General features: G+C 31.8%; 1 protein-coding gene across 2 annotated transcripts; it reads right to left on the bottom strand.

The window, feature by feature from the left end:
• Positions 1-500: 500 nt before the first annotated feature.
• LOC135126938 (progestin and adipoQ receptor family member 3) lies at positions 501-14,174 on the bottom strand. 2 transcript variants are annotated; one of them, XM_064053178.1, is made up of 6 exons: positions 14,040-14,174; positions 11,088-11,248; positions 9,579-9,808; positions 1,562-1,718; positions 1,168-1,509; positions 501-1,114 (listed from the first exon to the last, which is right to left on the bottom strand). In XM_064053178.1, the coding sequence occupies exons 2-6, from the start codon at positions 11,178-11,180 to the stop codon at positions 881-883; spliced, it is 1,056 nt and encodes a 351-aa protein (XP_063909248.1). In that variant the 5' UTR covers positions 11,181-11,248; positions 14,040-14,174; the 3' UTR covers positions 501-880. The 2 variants fall into 2 exon arrangements, with proteins under 2 accessions (XP_063909248.1, XP_063909249.1); XM_064053179.1 differs by having other exon boundaries at positions 11,088-11,170.
• Between the last annotated feature and the right edge of the window lie 212 nt (positions 14,175-14,386).

The raw sequence follows: 14,386 nt of genomic DNA, 5'->3' as shown, positions 1-14,386 counted from the left end.
TTTTTACGAAGTACTTCAGTCCCAGTAAGTAGTTTTACTTTTAAATTTCATCGTATTTTAATTATGGATTAAATTAGTCCGTAGTGACTAAAAATTTTCCTTTTGATAACTTGTGACCAGTGCGTACACGAGAAAATTGTATTTGCGTTCTAACATTTCATTTCAAGAAATACATACTCCAAAAGTTTTAATTTAATATCGTGAATCCTCGGTATTTTTTAAATACTAATTATATTCAAAATTATGTACCTATTAATAACCTTAGTTAAGTGAATATATACCGGCTAAATTAGAGAAAGTGTAAGGAAATTTCGTAATAATTCTAAGTCAACAGCAATTTTTGAATATATGAGTGCATTTATAATTTTTGTTTATTAAAGATTCCTTACTTATCACGTGAAAATTGACATAGTGTGATTGGAGAATAGCAGCAAACATGTGCTACTATTCTTAGGTACTTGAAATAAATTCAGTGTTATAAAAAAATCACGAAAACGGACTTTTATTAAACTCACATTTATTTTGTATAAACATTCTCATGACTGATGATTTCTCGGTGGTAAACATTTCCTATCAATAAATAAATGAACAAAAAAAATTATTTAATTGTTCAAGCAAAGTATACATTCTGAACACATTAACCTGTAGGTAATATTCGCAACTGACGTAGTTGGTAAACTGTCAGTCTAATTTAATGTCCGATAATACTGTTACCAACAAACTTTATCATAAACACAACCTTGTGGTTTAATAGTATTTGTCACTTTACACATTGCAAGGACAAGTAAAAAGTTGAATACCTAACTAAAATTCAAACAAATTGAACTCACCACTAAATGTAAAAATGTAATAACAGTCAGAATAACAATAACAACCACTCTTACATTAAAGTCGCATGACTAGCACAAGCATGATTAAACCTATAGTCCAGATAGATCATTCCAGTACAGTGCCAGTAGTACAAAGCTGCCAACACTAAAATGTGCCACCACTGATGCGAATGTCCAAAATAATCAAACTTCCCGGAGCAAAATCTTTCAGGTACTTTCGTTATATAAATACAAAACGCTGTTCCCGTTATCATATACATCCCTATCACTCTAGGGAGGAGAAGCTGGAAAAACATAGAAAATAATTTTAAGTAATTTTACTCAAATTTTTACTTACGCAAACTATTGGACTTTCGAACCATCCCATATGTATCGCCCAGTGCAATGTTGGTACGACCCCATAAGCCGCCCAGGCCACAAACACCATCATTTTCACATTGGCATTAACATTGAAACTTGGAATATGCAAACCCATCGCTATTGCAAATATAACCGTCACAGTAAATAGATAGAACTTCAAGTGTCCCGGATCGCACCAAAAAGCATAATAGATTCCTGAGATGTAAATTGCAAGAAGCGACATAGCGATTCCGAATAAATCAAACGTAAGGAAAATGTCAAAATCACGAGCTGACCGACAAGAGAAGGTGTGGTACATTGATGATAACAACATACATATCTGTAACACAGAAAATTAGAGGCCACATAGGTGAGTAAAATAATGGAAGTACCTGGAAGCACGTTAAAACGAAGCCTACAATTAGTTTGTCCGAGAAATGTGCATAAACGTCCAGCGTTGCAAAATCCCGTATTGATGCTAGCAGGAAAAGAACGAATCCGAACATGTGGGACCATATGTTGATTGTTTCGTTCGTCCACCAAAATACACTAAAAAGGAACGTAAAATAAAATAATTAATTAAAATTTTCGGGATTTTTGTTGTTTAAATATAAATATCTGGTTGATTTTGTAGTTCGTTATAAAAGAATGATGCTGCTTTTGAGAAAAGTATACTTTAATATAAAAATACGGATAGGGTAGAAACTACTAATAATTGTAAAAGTAAACAATTTTCTATTATTTTAGTTTTTGATAGGTAGTATCTGTATCTTCAATTGTTTTTGAAATTCACAAACATGTAAAATTTCTTAAAGGGTAACAAAACTGAAAATTCTGTACTACTGGAGTAAATGCTCAAATAATAATCAACAACTTTTTACGTGTGTCATTTTTTTTTTTAAATTGTGCAAAGCCCAAAGTAATAAATAAATAAACGTAATAATCTGAAGAACTCTTGAAAATAAAGCTAATAAGTGTGAGTTCCTTGAAAAAGTCTTTCAAGGTAAGTACTATCTACAAATAACAAAAAATATAGCATTCTATTAAACAATTCATATTACGTCATAGCTCGAAAAACGTTGACGTCACAAATAGGTACAGCCGAGGGTGCAGCAATTAGGGAGGATAATTATAAATACAAATTAACTTGTTTAGCGTTTTCGACAAATACCATTAGTTTTGAATTTACTGAATTTATTCCGTGAGTAGTTTCAACACTGTATATATTAATATTTAGTTGGTTGTTTTCAACAAAATAATGTTGTCAAGGATACAAATATAAAATTTGGTAGGTATAAATACAGTGTCAGAGCTAAACGCCAAATCCTTGGCTTACTGCAAGTTTGGAATTAATACGTCAGAAAAAAATGTTAGTTAACTACTTTATGAAATACTGATTTATGAATAAGTAGCAGACAATGAATATTTATAGTGTTTTTACACTGTTGATCGTGATTGAAAATATTTTACAGGACTCTTATTAGTTTAAAAATCTGTCGGTAATGTTTTCGCGTTGTTTTTTTTTGCATAATGATACAATAACTGTGACAGTACAGAAATCATTGATGATCACGCGAAACCTACAACTTCCTCCATATAAGTATATTCAGCTGATTTAGTCTCATCATGATGGTCATGGAAATATAAATGTAGCTATGGAGACAAACATTGTTATTTGGAGCTATTTTTAAGTATTCTTATTCGTGTAACTTATTGCTGCTGATAACACCTTCTATTATCTAAATTTATTATTTTCCTCTAACAAATTTACTGATAACTGAATTTCAAAACATTTAAAAAGTCACATTTTCATACTGAATTTTTCAAAAATCTTCATCAAGGGCCATTGACGCTCTACATGGTGATTCAAAAATGGTGCACTAACACAATGGTACATTATTAAGATTCCAAGTCTTAAAAATTCGAGAAAAATAATTTTAAAGAAAGGTGAAAAATTAGCCACTGTTTACAGCTTCATTCTGAACAATTTTTAAGTTTATCATGATATTATAAAATAAAATGAACTATGAATAAATTATGATCAATTTCATGTAGCCCACACTGAGTAGTGAATATGGTCAAATGTCTAAAAAAAAGTTAAACTTTGAAGAAATTATTTTTCGCATCAGCTCGTCGCGACATACTGTATTGAGGATTTTTAGACACCTTCTTAACAATCTCAATTTTTCAATACATTTTGGAATTTCTTTATCGTTCTTCGAGCTTTCGAGATATTAAAAAAAAATTTCTAACCGAATTTTTCGAAAATCTTGATCCGGGGCCACACGTTATGTTTTTCGAATCAGTTCGTCGAGATTTACAGGATATTTCAGAGCAGTAGTACATCATTTTAAAACGGAATTATATGGAAAAAGAGTGAAAAGTTTTAGTAAAACTCAGATCATTTCTCAAAAATAGAGAAGGTAGAGAATTTTTGAATTCCTACGTTGCCGTATCAAAACCACTTTAGACAATCGCTAATTTTATTATAAAAAAAATGGTTTAAACAATTTATGGTTTTCCTAAGAGTTACCTTGGAAACGCCATAAAAATTGAACGAAGTCTTTACTAAGGTGTTACAATGGGAATTGTTTTCTTATATTATTATTTATTAATTACCATGGAAAATAATTTTGATGATTCACGAAATTTTAACATCCTCTGACAACCATATTTTAAAGATTTGACCATGCTTTCGTTAGCACTTACAATTTTTTGAGCATTTTTGGGCAACTTTTCAAAAAACATAAATTTTCAGTACCACCACCTTGTATAAATATTTTGATCGTTTAAATTTTCATATTCAAACCGAATTTTCTGAAAATTTTATTTTGGGGAAAATTAGCACTTTATATTTTTCGAAATCAGCTTGTCGAGATTCCAGAATTTGTTGAGGAGTTTTCGGCAACTTTCCAAAAATTTGAATTTTCAATAGATAATATTGTATTATTTTTATTTGATCTTTCTTTGGGTTTTTTAAATATTTAAAAAAACACATTTTTAGGCAACTTTTAAAAAATATCAATGTTTCGTTACATTTTTTTTTTCTGGTAGTTTTTAGCTCTAGCTTATTAAAAATCATTTTCAAATCGAATCTTGCGACAACATTGTTCAGGCACCATTAACAATTTATTTTTTCGAATCAGCTCGTCGAGATCTATAAACCAGAATGTTTTCAGAATTTTTAGCCAATTTCCAAAAATCTCAAATTTCAATTTTCCCGTATGAATGTTTTGACTTTTTCGAGATTTCGAAATCGTGATCCGGAAACATACGTTATGTGGTAGGAATCAGCTCTTCGAGATTTATATAGCAGAATTTTTTCAAAAATCTTAAATTTTCAATACATTTCCACGTATGAATTTTTGAACGTTTTTCGAAATTTGAGATAAAGAACAGTCGCATTTTCAAACCGAATTTTTCAAAATCTTGTTCGGGGACAATTAGGGTAAATGTGTACAAGAGTGCGAATATGTATAAGAGTACGCACTAATGATTTCTGCTTATTAGTGCCATCTGGGTAAGATGAAGTTATACCATTCAGAATTTAATGCTAAACCTGAGATAAAGGTGCAAAAGTGACCTGAATATAGTTTATAGTTTGGTCGTACTGACGATTTTATGTGCACACGTTGTGTGGATGTAATTTTTACCACTCATAGTTTTAGTTTTTTGTAATGTACGTACCAGTTCTTTTATTTTACAGTAATAATTTTCATTAGTTGTAACGTTTAAGGTCTCGTTATACACTAACAGTTTTATACTTTCTATCCATCAAAAGCTTTTAACTTTGAAAACATTAGGTTATGTACAAATGTACAAGAGTGCGCATCGAGGTATTGTATAAGAGTGCGCATTGCTTGCGATACGTAGTCTAATAGTCTTGGAGATACATATCATACGATAATGAATTATTTAACTCTACTACTTTGTACTGCTTCTCAAGTTGTGCGGTGGTGGTCATTGTGATTTTTTTTTTATTTTTACTTCCTGAGCGTGTTGTAATCGAGTCCGTCCACCGACTCTCTATTTTTACGTTTTCTAGACTTTTCAAAACCCCTAGAGTACGAAGAAATAGGTCTTTCGTTTTATGTGTAGTCTGTAGTCACTTATTCCCATTTATTTTCACCTTAGAAACAAATATTTTTTCATAAAATGTAATGCGCACTCATAAGCGTTCAAATGCACACTCTTGTGCAATGAACTGTCTAAGAGTGCGCATTTACACATCTTGACAAAAATTGAAATTACTCTTAAAATATAGTGGTCTTGAGACGTGCAATTAAATATATCTGATCTCTAAACATGTATACAACGAACCCATATCATAAAATTTATCTATCCAAAAAAATTAAAAAGTTATTGACAGTTTTACACTAAGTGCGTACTCTTGTACACATTTACCCTAATAATTTATATTTTTCGAATCAACTCGTCCAGATCTATATTCCAGAATTTTTTGAGGATTTTTAGGCAACTTTTCAAAAACATCACTTTTTCTATACAATCTAGGTAAACGGTAATTTTGATTAACGATTTACAAGCCTGAATGCAATTTCGCAGTTTCAAAATTCAATTGAAGTACCATAAAATTCCATTTGCTGAAAGGTTGATTCTGTATTTTCTCGACATTTCTTAACTCTTACAGTACGAAAAAGTAGGTCCTCGTCCCCTCGTCTCTTTGTAATTTGTAACCCCCACCACTAATTGGATGACATCATTGGAAAAATGTTACCCTATTTAAAATATAAATAATGAATAATAGACTTTGATGTTTGTGATTTTGGAAAAACGATTAGCTGTAGAATCGTACAAAAAAATATATAACTTAACTAGAAACAACAAAACCGCTTATTTGAAATTTTGCACATCCATAAGATTATCGTATACATACTAAGCCGCTAATCAGAATTCATCTATTCATTCCTTCCAAAATTTGACGACGTCATCTCAAAATTTTATTACTTAAGTCTCTGTTAAAATGTGTACTATATGCTCCTGTAATTAAGGTTAATAATGCAACAATATTTTTAGTAATAAATCAATCAATTTTATTGATTAAATTAAATAATTAAACAGAATGGTTTATCAAATTTTCCAAAAATTCCCTTAACACAGTGTACTATATTTTAAGCAGTTTCATAATTTATTCACAAAACTAGAATTTGTTGACTGTGCTTCAGGTATGAATAAATAAATTTAGACTAATTTTTCATTGGAGCAAGACCCCGACATTCATTTTCATGCGTTTAAGTACCACCGAGGCCAAACAAAAAGCTAGGTACTTGTGTACGATAACAGCTCCATTTATTTAATTGTCTACAATAACATAAAATTATAGTAATTAGGTGTATGTCGGACTTGATAAGATACTACGTCAATACATGCTCGAAAAGTTCTGTCACTAAACAAAAAAGAACTGTATTTTTACTTCCCGAGCGTAAGCCAAGGAACTAAAGTAACCTCATTTGACATACACTTGTTAAAACTTTTATGACTTAAGCGGCTTAAGCCAAACCACCCTCACTGCCCATTCACAATGGACATAAGACATAAGAACGAGTGCATAACATAATTTATGTTTTTGGTTTGTGTCTGGCTTATGCTTATCTACGTTCACAGTGGACAGAGTGAACTCTGTAAGAATTGTTAAACTGCGCAAACGCAGAACGGAATAACTCCCGGCTAAACATAGAAACGGCTAACCTCAAACTGAGTCAATCAAAATATCTAACCTACAATTTCGTACGATACTCGAACTTGACAACTCGCAGTACAGAACAAACTCGCAGTGTGAAGCTTTGATTATAATTTATATAAATATAATCAAAGGTGTGAAGTGCCAAGTGCCAACTGTCAAAGGGAATTCAATAGCAGCATTCAAAAGTCCCTAGATTTTAACATAATTTTGACATAATTCGTGCACAAAGTTGAACTTATTTCAACTTTGTGTACGCACACAAGGATTACATAAAACGTTCATAAGCATAAGAATTACGTTCGTCCACTGTGAACAGGGGTACACGTTTTCCATCGTTTCAACTTTATGTATTTATGTAAGCTTTATGTACTTGTTATGCCTTATGTCCATTGTGAATGGGCAGTTATAAGTCAAACTGGCTATTGTATTACTTAACTCAGTTCACAGCTACATTATGCCAACAATGCGGTTCGGGTCAACAAAGCTTACAATAGCCAGTATAAGGGTGCTTTGGCTTAAGCCGCTTAAGTCATAAAAGTTTTAACAGGTATCTGTCAAATGAGGTTACAGTATAGTAATCGAGTCCATCGGCCGAATTGCCACTTTCATATTTTCTCGACGTGTCGTGATCTCTAGAGTACGAAAAAAGTGGTCTCCCATTTCTGTCTGTCTGTCTGTCTGTCTGTCTGTATCCATTTTTATTAAACAAGTAATCTCCAAACTTACTCGACCGATTGTTATTGTCACATTTGTATGTATATTAGGAGTATCATGTAGATAGTTAAACGCTAACTAAAATTTGAATAATCATCCCCACCACCAGGGGATGACGTCACCTTCAGAATTTGTAATAAAAAGTTTTTTTAATTTCAGAAAATAAGTTAACCCTGCACTTGTGGTGTGTGAATCCGTCTCGAATTTTCACCCTAGATATCCAGAATTTTTGGAAAAAATTCAAAACTGAATAGCAATATTTTACAATATAACTTTGAAACTGCAAAACAGATTGCTCTGAAATCTTGTAAATATTTTAAGGTTATCGTAATCATGGTAAAGCGTTAAGCAAAATTTATTCGTTTACCCCATCCCAAAAATTTGACGACGTCATCTCAAATGTTGCCGAATAAATGCTATCCAAAATGTGCAAAATATGATAAGTAGACAGCGGATTTCTGTCGGGCTACGTCACGATTATAGGTGGGGACGCGCTGGATCGCCGGGACTCAGTAGCGGGTGATAGATAATCACTGAATTTAATCATAACTTATTCCACAAATATAATTAATGATTTATTAATCAAACGGCTAAGTAAATGAGAACGGGAATTAACAGCAGAGTGCAACGAAACAGCGTTATTCTAATCTCAAATAAACGAAGTGCAGCGCGTAACTTCAATGAATTCCCATCCCGTACGAGCCGTACCGAGTTTGGCCTTCCCTAGCCCGACAGAAATCCGCTCTCTAATGATAAGTCCATACTTGTGATTTATCATTGCATAAAAACTAATTAAAGAGTCAATTTATTTGATTGAATAAATCGGGAACGGTTCACTCCGTTTTCCCTAAAATTTGAAAATACAATACATAGATTTTTATTTCAAACGAAAAACAGTATTGCACAGCTACGAGAACACTTTACCAAACTACTTTCGAAAGAAAGTAAAGAGTAAACAATCACTAGTAGGACAAATAGGAAAGACATGGCTCTTTGTGTCTGTTTGTGTTTTTCTCTTCAAAGTTACAATTTCATTTTAATGATTTAGAAACTCAACATCAACAGTTGTATTTGGTGCATGATTACTTTTTGAGTTCTCAAAACTTATTTTGTCATACTTCACACAGCGTAAGTATCACAACAGAAGCAGTTCTGTAATGTTATTTTATTTTTATAACGTGACTGGACAGAGTGACAGATGTTTGTGTTTTAAAAAATGCAATAAGTAAATAATACAAAACTACAGATTTTATAAAAATAACCTGGATAAATTAAAAAAACGACTAAAATGGAATTTTTGAGTGTCCCAGAAGTTTAAAAAATCTCTAGAAATAACTTCTAATGTCGATTACCTAACACGTGCAAAAAATACAACACAAGTAGATGAAGGAGTGTTGAGATATAATTTGTACTAAAATTTACATATTTTAAGATTAATTATTAAAACGGTACAAAACCAAGGTTTTAAAAGGCGACAAAATTTACTTTTTTAAATTGATTGTCACAAGTATTACAACTAAGTTTTCCATACAAAATAAAATGAACCCCAGTTCAAAATGGCAGCAAAAATTTTATAATCTGTCAACGTAAAGTTTGCAATGAAAACATGAAAAGGTGATACCCGGATTCCTGTAGACTGTAGAACAAAAACAGTGCAAATACACCTTCAGCTTTGTCAATACATTGATCAAACAACCGCTTTGCTGTAGCGGTAATGATGAAATGTCAAAAAATTATGTTAAGGCAGCCTTCAGTGCCTTCACTTTAAATAACTACCTTTCTCAATTTATATGGTCTTCACACCGCTAGCGTAAACTATTATAAACTTTTACAAACTATATTCGTTTATGTGGAATTTCCGACTGGTGGTTTCTTATAGTGGCCAACGGCAATCTAATTAATTTAGGAGGATATTTGATCATACAAAACAGGTTAAGTATACGTGTCATATTTGAAAATTTTTGTTGCACTATACATTATGCTGAATTACTTACCTTTCCAGACATTGTTGCGTGTTCAAAATTCCTCTATATCCTGTTAAAATGAACATATTATGTTTGATAAACTCTGGAGCCTCCTTGAAACTACAGAGTTTTCTTTCTGTTTGACAATAAGTCTCTTCGTTAGACTCCATACTACTAATCGTTCCATCCTGATGTTTCATGTTCCGTGGAACAGATCTCTTAACGAGACCCGTTACCAGACTTCCTGCATAATCACAGTCCTGCAACATACAGGGGCCTGTTTAATATAATAGTCAGTGTTAAAGTGGATTTTCATCGCCGCGAATTTTGAGTGGAAAATTTACTTCATAATTTAGGCCGCATGGAGGTTGCAGGAGCTCCTGCAGCTTCTACATTCCTGCTAGACGTGTGCAATAAGCGACACTGACGCCACGAGACTGACAATTGACAGACGCTGTCTTTTAGACAGCGACACATCACTTATTTATTCAAGTTTAAACGCAACAACGAGTTATTCCGAGTCGAAAAGAAAATAAAATCATTCGCCGACACATTTTCTTACGGTGTAAAATAATCAATTTTCTCGTTAACAACTTCCTCGCTATTCTAGTCTCCGCGTTCTACAAAGTTTCTGAAGAAGAGAAACTACGTCATCTTGAGACAAGGCTAAGCAATTTAAATTTTTACTTTAGGTAGGAGGAAAGCAGGTGACGGTGGTATAATCATTAATTATAAAACGACAAAGTGGTTTTGTCTTCGTTAGAGAAATTGGACTCACATTTGTCTTTTTTTTTTAATTATAAACATGGAAAAACGAATGAAAGTAATTTCCTGTAGTCCTGCTACACGCGAAGTTCATTTACGCAAGGTAAATTGTCATCGGCGGATGTCACTTCCTAGTTTCATACATTAATTTCAAAAAACAAATAACGGAAATGTTACAATTCCAAAGCGTAATGACAACACGAAGTTACAAAAATTTCGGTGGTAATCATAACATTAATATTGCTGATTGCAGTAACCTTGAACTGATGAAGAAACTATCAAGAAATATAGGACACTAACACAGAAATGATTTACATAACATCCATTGTCATGCAAAGCGTCACTGTGTAAACTAATAGTGCATAAATAATCGCGTTAAAAGATGAAACAAAAATTCGCCTGCTTTGAAACTAGAATTTTTTCTAAGGAGAAAGTGTAAATTGAGGAAAGACATTCACATTTTCATAAGATGATCTCCCTCTACTTTCTCTCTTCAGTTTTTTTTTTAAAGTATTGTAAGAAAGCAGGTTCCGTTCCAAGTAGGTTATGATACCTTGTGGGTCTCGTCAGCTGATTACCATTATTAACTTTTAAAACTCCCTACAAGTCAATTACAATCAGCTGTTATACCTTCGATTTTCTCTACCCTGGGAAAGCATAAGTACATATATTTACGGTCTTTCGATTTGCGTGTGACCGTCTACTATATTTATAATATAAAGCAAACCCGATTTCCTTTACATTTACAACAAGAAGAAAGTATAGTTCACTCACCTTATCACTACAACAAGTTTCATTGTCATTATTGTCTGTCTTCGGTATATCATGTTTCGCTGTGATGCTAACAGTCATAATTTCTGCAAACATAATAACGTATGACTGTTTGTGACAACTTTAATAAATCTTGCTACAGAAGAATTTGTTTCAAAGCAATTCTGGAAAAATAATACCTAGTAGAAAATTAAGCACACGTGCTCATAAAGTTAGTACCAATAACACGAAAAGTTAAAAACAAGTTCAAGTTCAGACACATTTATTTTTAAAACCAAGTCTAAGTACGAGTTAAAAACTACGAATAAATTTTTGCGAGAAAACAAGTTTCATTAGACGTATTTCCTTGTAGCCTTGGCTAGTTTCAGACAAGCGGGAAGCACATTTAGAACAAAAAAAGCATGACCTCATTTTCACAAAGTTCCATTTGCAAAAAATAAAAAGTAACATACTTGGCTTTTTGCTCGTGTTGTAATAATTTATAATGACCTTACCTAGTTCTAAACTATTTTGTCTAAAGTTGTTCCACTTTCTCCGAGATGCACATATTCAGCGTGCGATGTCTATGTAACTTGGTGTATTTGTGATATTACATTGTTTTAAGTTTTTTTGCTCTGTAGAACTGGTTATTAAATATTTTCTAGCATGAAGACTTAAATCTCGAAAGTAGAATTATCGCGATGGGATTTTAACGATATTTGGCTATCCCGTAATTACCTGTCATGTTCATGATACTGTACTTTTTTTTTGGTGTGGAGAAAATAAGGTACTAATTTTCACTATTTTCACTTTCCGTATTTATATATGTTTTCAAGCTTAATATGGAGAGATAACAGTGCAACACATTAAGGCAATTGTCAGAAAAATTCGAATTCAAATATTTTACAAAATTTAGGTCGTCTGAACGTAGTAATACTCATTACACATTTTCAGAAATACTTTTAGACAATTTTTTTTAATTTTTGACATAAGCTGTACGAGTAAAATATTCTACATTTTTGTTACATTTATTTTTCAGAAAAATGTATCGATAGGTTCTTTTATCTATTTAGAGAAGTAGTAGGGTTCCCTACCATGAAAATCAGTTAAAACAGTTCTTTTTACCGTAAAAGTAGACGTTTTCAGTAATATTTTTTGGTAATAAAAATAACTGTTAACCTACTTTTATTTCAATGTGGATTATAATATGAAGTTTTATTCCACTGCATCTTGTCTACCTTGATTATTTATTGATAAAATGATAAAAAACATATGATTAAACTGGGCCGAATTATAATCAATGCAGTTTTTTTAACATAATGTAGGTCAAACAAATAAGCATAGAACTACACATAATTTAAAACATCATAAATTACACTTACACCACGGAAAATACCAAATTTATTAAAAATAAAAAATCTACCACACCGTAAAACTACACAGAACACATGTTGTGAAAATATTTACCTTCATTTATATAATTCGTCACGGTACAGAACAAAGTTATTGATAATTTATAGTTTTCTACATACATTTTAATGAAAATAATTTGTGCCACAAAAAGTAACGATTACATAATACGATGAACAATAAAATGAGAAAGTTCTCTACATTTCTGTTAAACATGTAAACAAACCATAAAAAAGAAAAGTAGTTTTTTTCTAATTAAACGTTACTACGGTAATAATCAAATTAAAACTACATTAATTTTGTAACAGTGCTACATTCGCAAATCTCTAATTTATAAATATATATCACTGCACATAAAATGCAATGAATGTGAGCAAAACTGGAACCAATTAATAATATATTACCGAATCTAGGATATTATGTAATATTATACACATGGGTAAATGCATTAAAACAAGACCCAAACGAGGTGACTAACTTTTTTCTTGTATTTGTTAGCACTAAATTTAAGAAACAACCATGAGAAACACTATATTATGCAAAATTACTGAACTTTTCTCACTAAAAACTATAAGCTCTAAAAAAGAATTACCAATCTAACCCGATATACTTTGATATGCTCAGGTTTGTAGATTTTGTATTCTCGGTACATACAAAATATTTGCAGAAAATGTACTAAGATTGAATAAGGATGAATTAAATTACAATGGAAAGTGAAAAGAGTGTGCCATTTTTAATACCAATATTATCACTCCACGTAACCAGTCAAATGCTCAAAATTCAAATATAAACCTTGTTTTTAAACACTTAAAAATTCATGGAAACACACGTTTATCTTTGTAAATTGTGGGCATTTCCCACTATATCGTTACTGTAAGCGAAAAAGTATACCTACTATTGTAAACAAATAAAATGAAAAGTACGTGTACTTATTACTACCATAAACTAAACCATTTGCATTTCGTTGTAGCTTGTTAGTATGACAACAAGGATTCCCAGCTGTTATTTTAAATTGGCGTAATCAAAATACAAAGAGTTAATATAGCTTAGAAAATTAGTCTAGACACGAAGTTACAATTTTATTTAATTTAATATTCAACGTAATGAAGCAATATTATCAATGGAATTTTATTGAACTAAGTAGTCTACGAAACTTTGAATAACAACGGCGAAAGGAACACACACAGTTCTCGTTTTTTTTTCACAGTGGAATAAAACGTTGCCTTACTTAAAAGAGTCAGAGATACTAACTTATTCAATTATTAACGTTCAATCAATGATATGAATAATAAAAACCACGTGGAGTGGAGACTCTTCCAAAAAACATTCACATAGACAAAATAATGTATGATTTCTATTACAATTATTACTACAACATGGTATGAGCATCATCCTGCGGTAAATTTTTTTTAATCGCCTCAATATTTGACGTCGATATTTTCGTAAGGTCAACCAGATTGAATGAAACAAAAAACTATATGAATGTTGAAATACAACTAACAATGAATAAAAACAAAACAAAGAAATTAACATAACTAATAAATAAATTGAGAAATTCTTACTTACATTTAGAAAAGTCAAAAAGCACGTTTTTTCATACAATTTAAAAATAATATCGCACTTTCTAACAACACTGTTGTAAATACAACGTCAACATTGGCGCAGGTGCGGACTGCTGCGCGGTTAGTGAACGACTGAATACCCATCCATGAAATTTCAATTTCGAAATATAGTGACCTCCTTAACGATGTTTAGGTTGATGGTGTCTTACAGAAAAATGGACATAATACTAATCCACAGTGGGGATGCGAGTGATGTGTCAGCGTGAGTGGTAGCTTTATGGAGAAGTAGAAATAAAATTAATGTTATTGTGGTGCGAGATACGGGTTAAAAGGCGATCATGCGGAACATTG

Source organism: Zophobas morio, unplaced genomic scaffold, assembly GCF_036711695.1.
Source record: "Zophobas morio isolate AGI-343-1 ecotype UQ-CSIRO unplaced genomic scaffold, CSIRO_AGI_Zmor_V1 ptg000011l, whole genome shotgun sequence".
Lineage (NCBI taxonomy): Eukaryota > Metazoa > Arthropoda > Insecta > Coleoptera > Tenebrionidae > Zophobas > Zophobas morio.
The sequence above is the reverse complement of the archived record's forward strand: the minus strand, read 5'-3'. Positions and strand labels throughout refer to the sequence as shown.

Bases quoted from the DNA above. Each gene is read 5' to 3' on its own strand.
- LOC135126938 (XM_064053178.1), bottom strand. From the start codon at position 11,180: ATGTTTGCAGAAATTATGACTGTTAGCATCACAGCGAAACATGATATA. The intron at 9,809-11,087 runs GTGAGTGAACTA...TGTATGTTGCAG, and splicing joins AAACTTGTTGTAGTGATAAG to GACTGTGATTATGCAGGAAG. The intron at 1,510-1,561 runs GTACTTCCATTA...TCTGTGTTACAG, and splicing joins TCGTTTTAACGTGCTTCCAG to ATATGTATGTTGTTATCATC.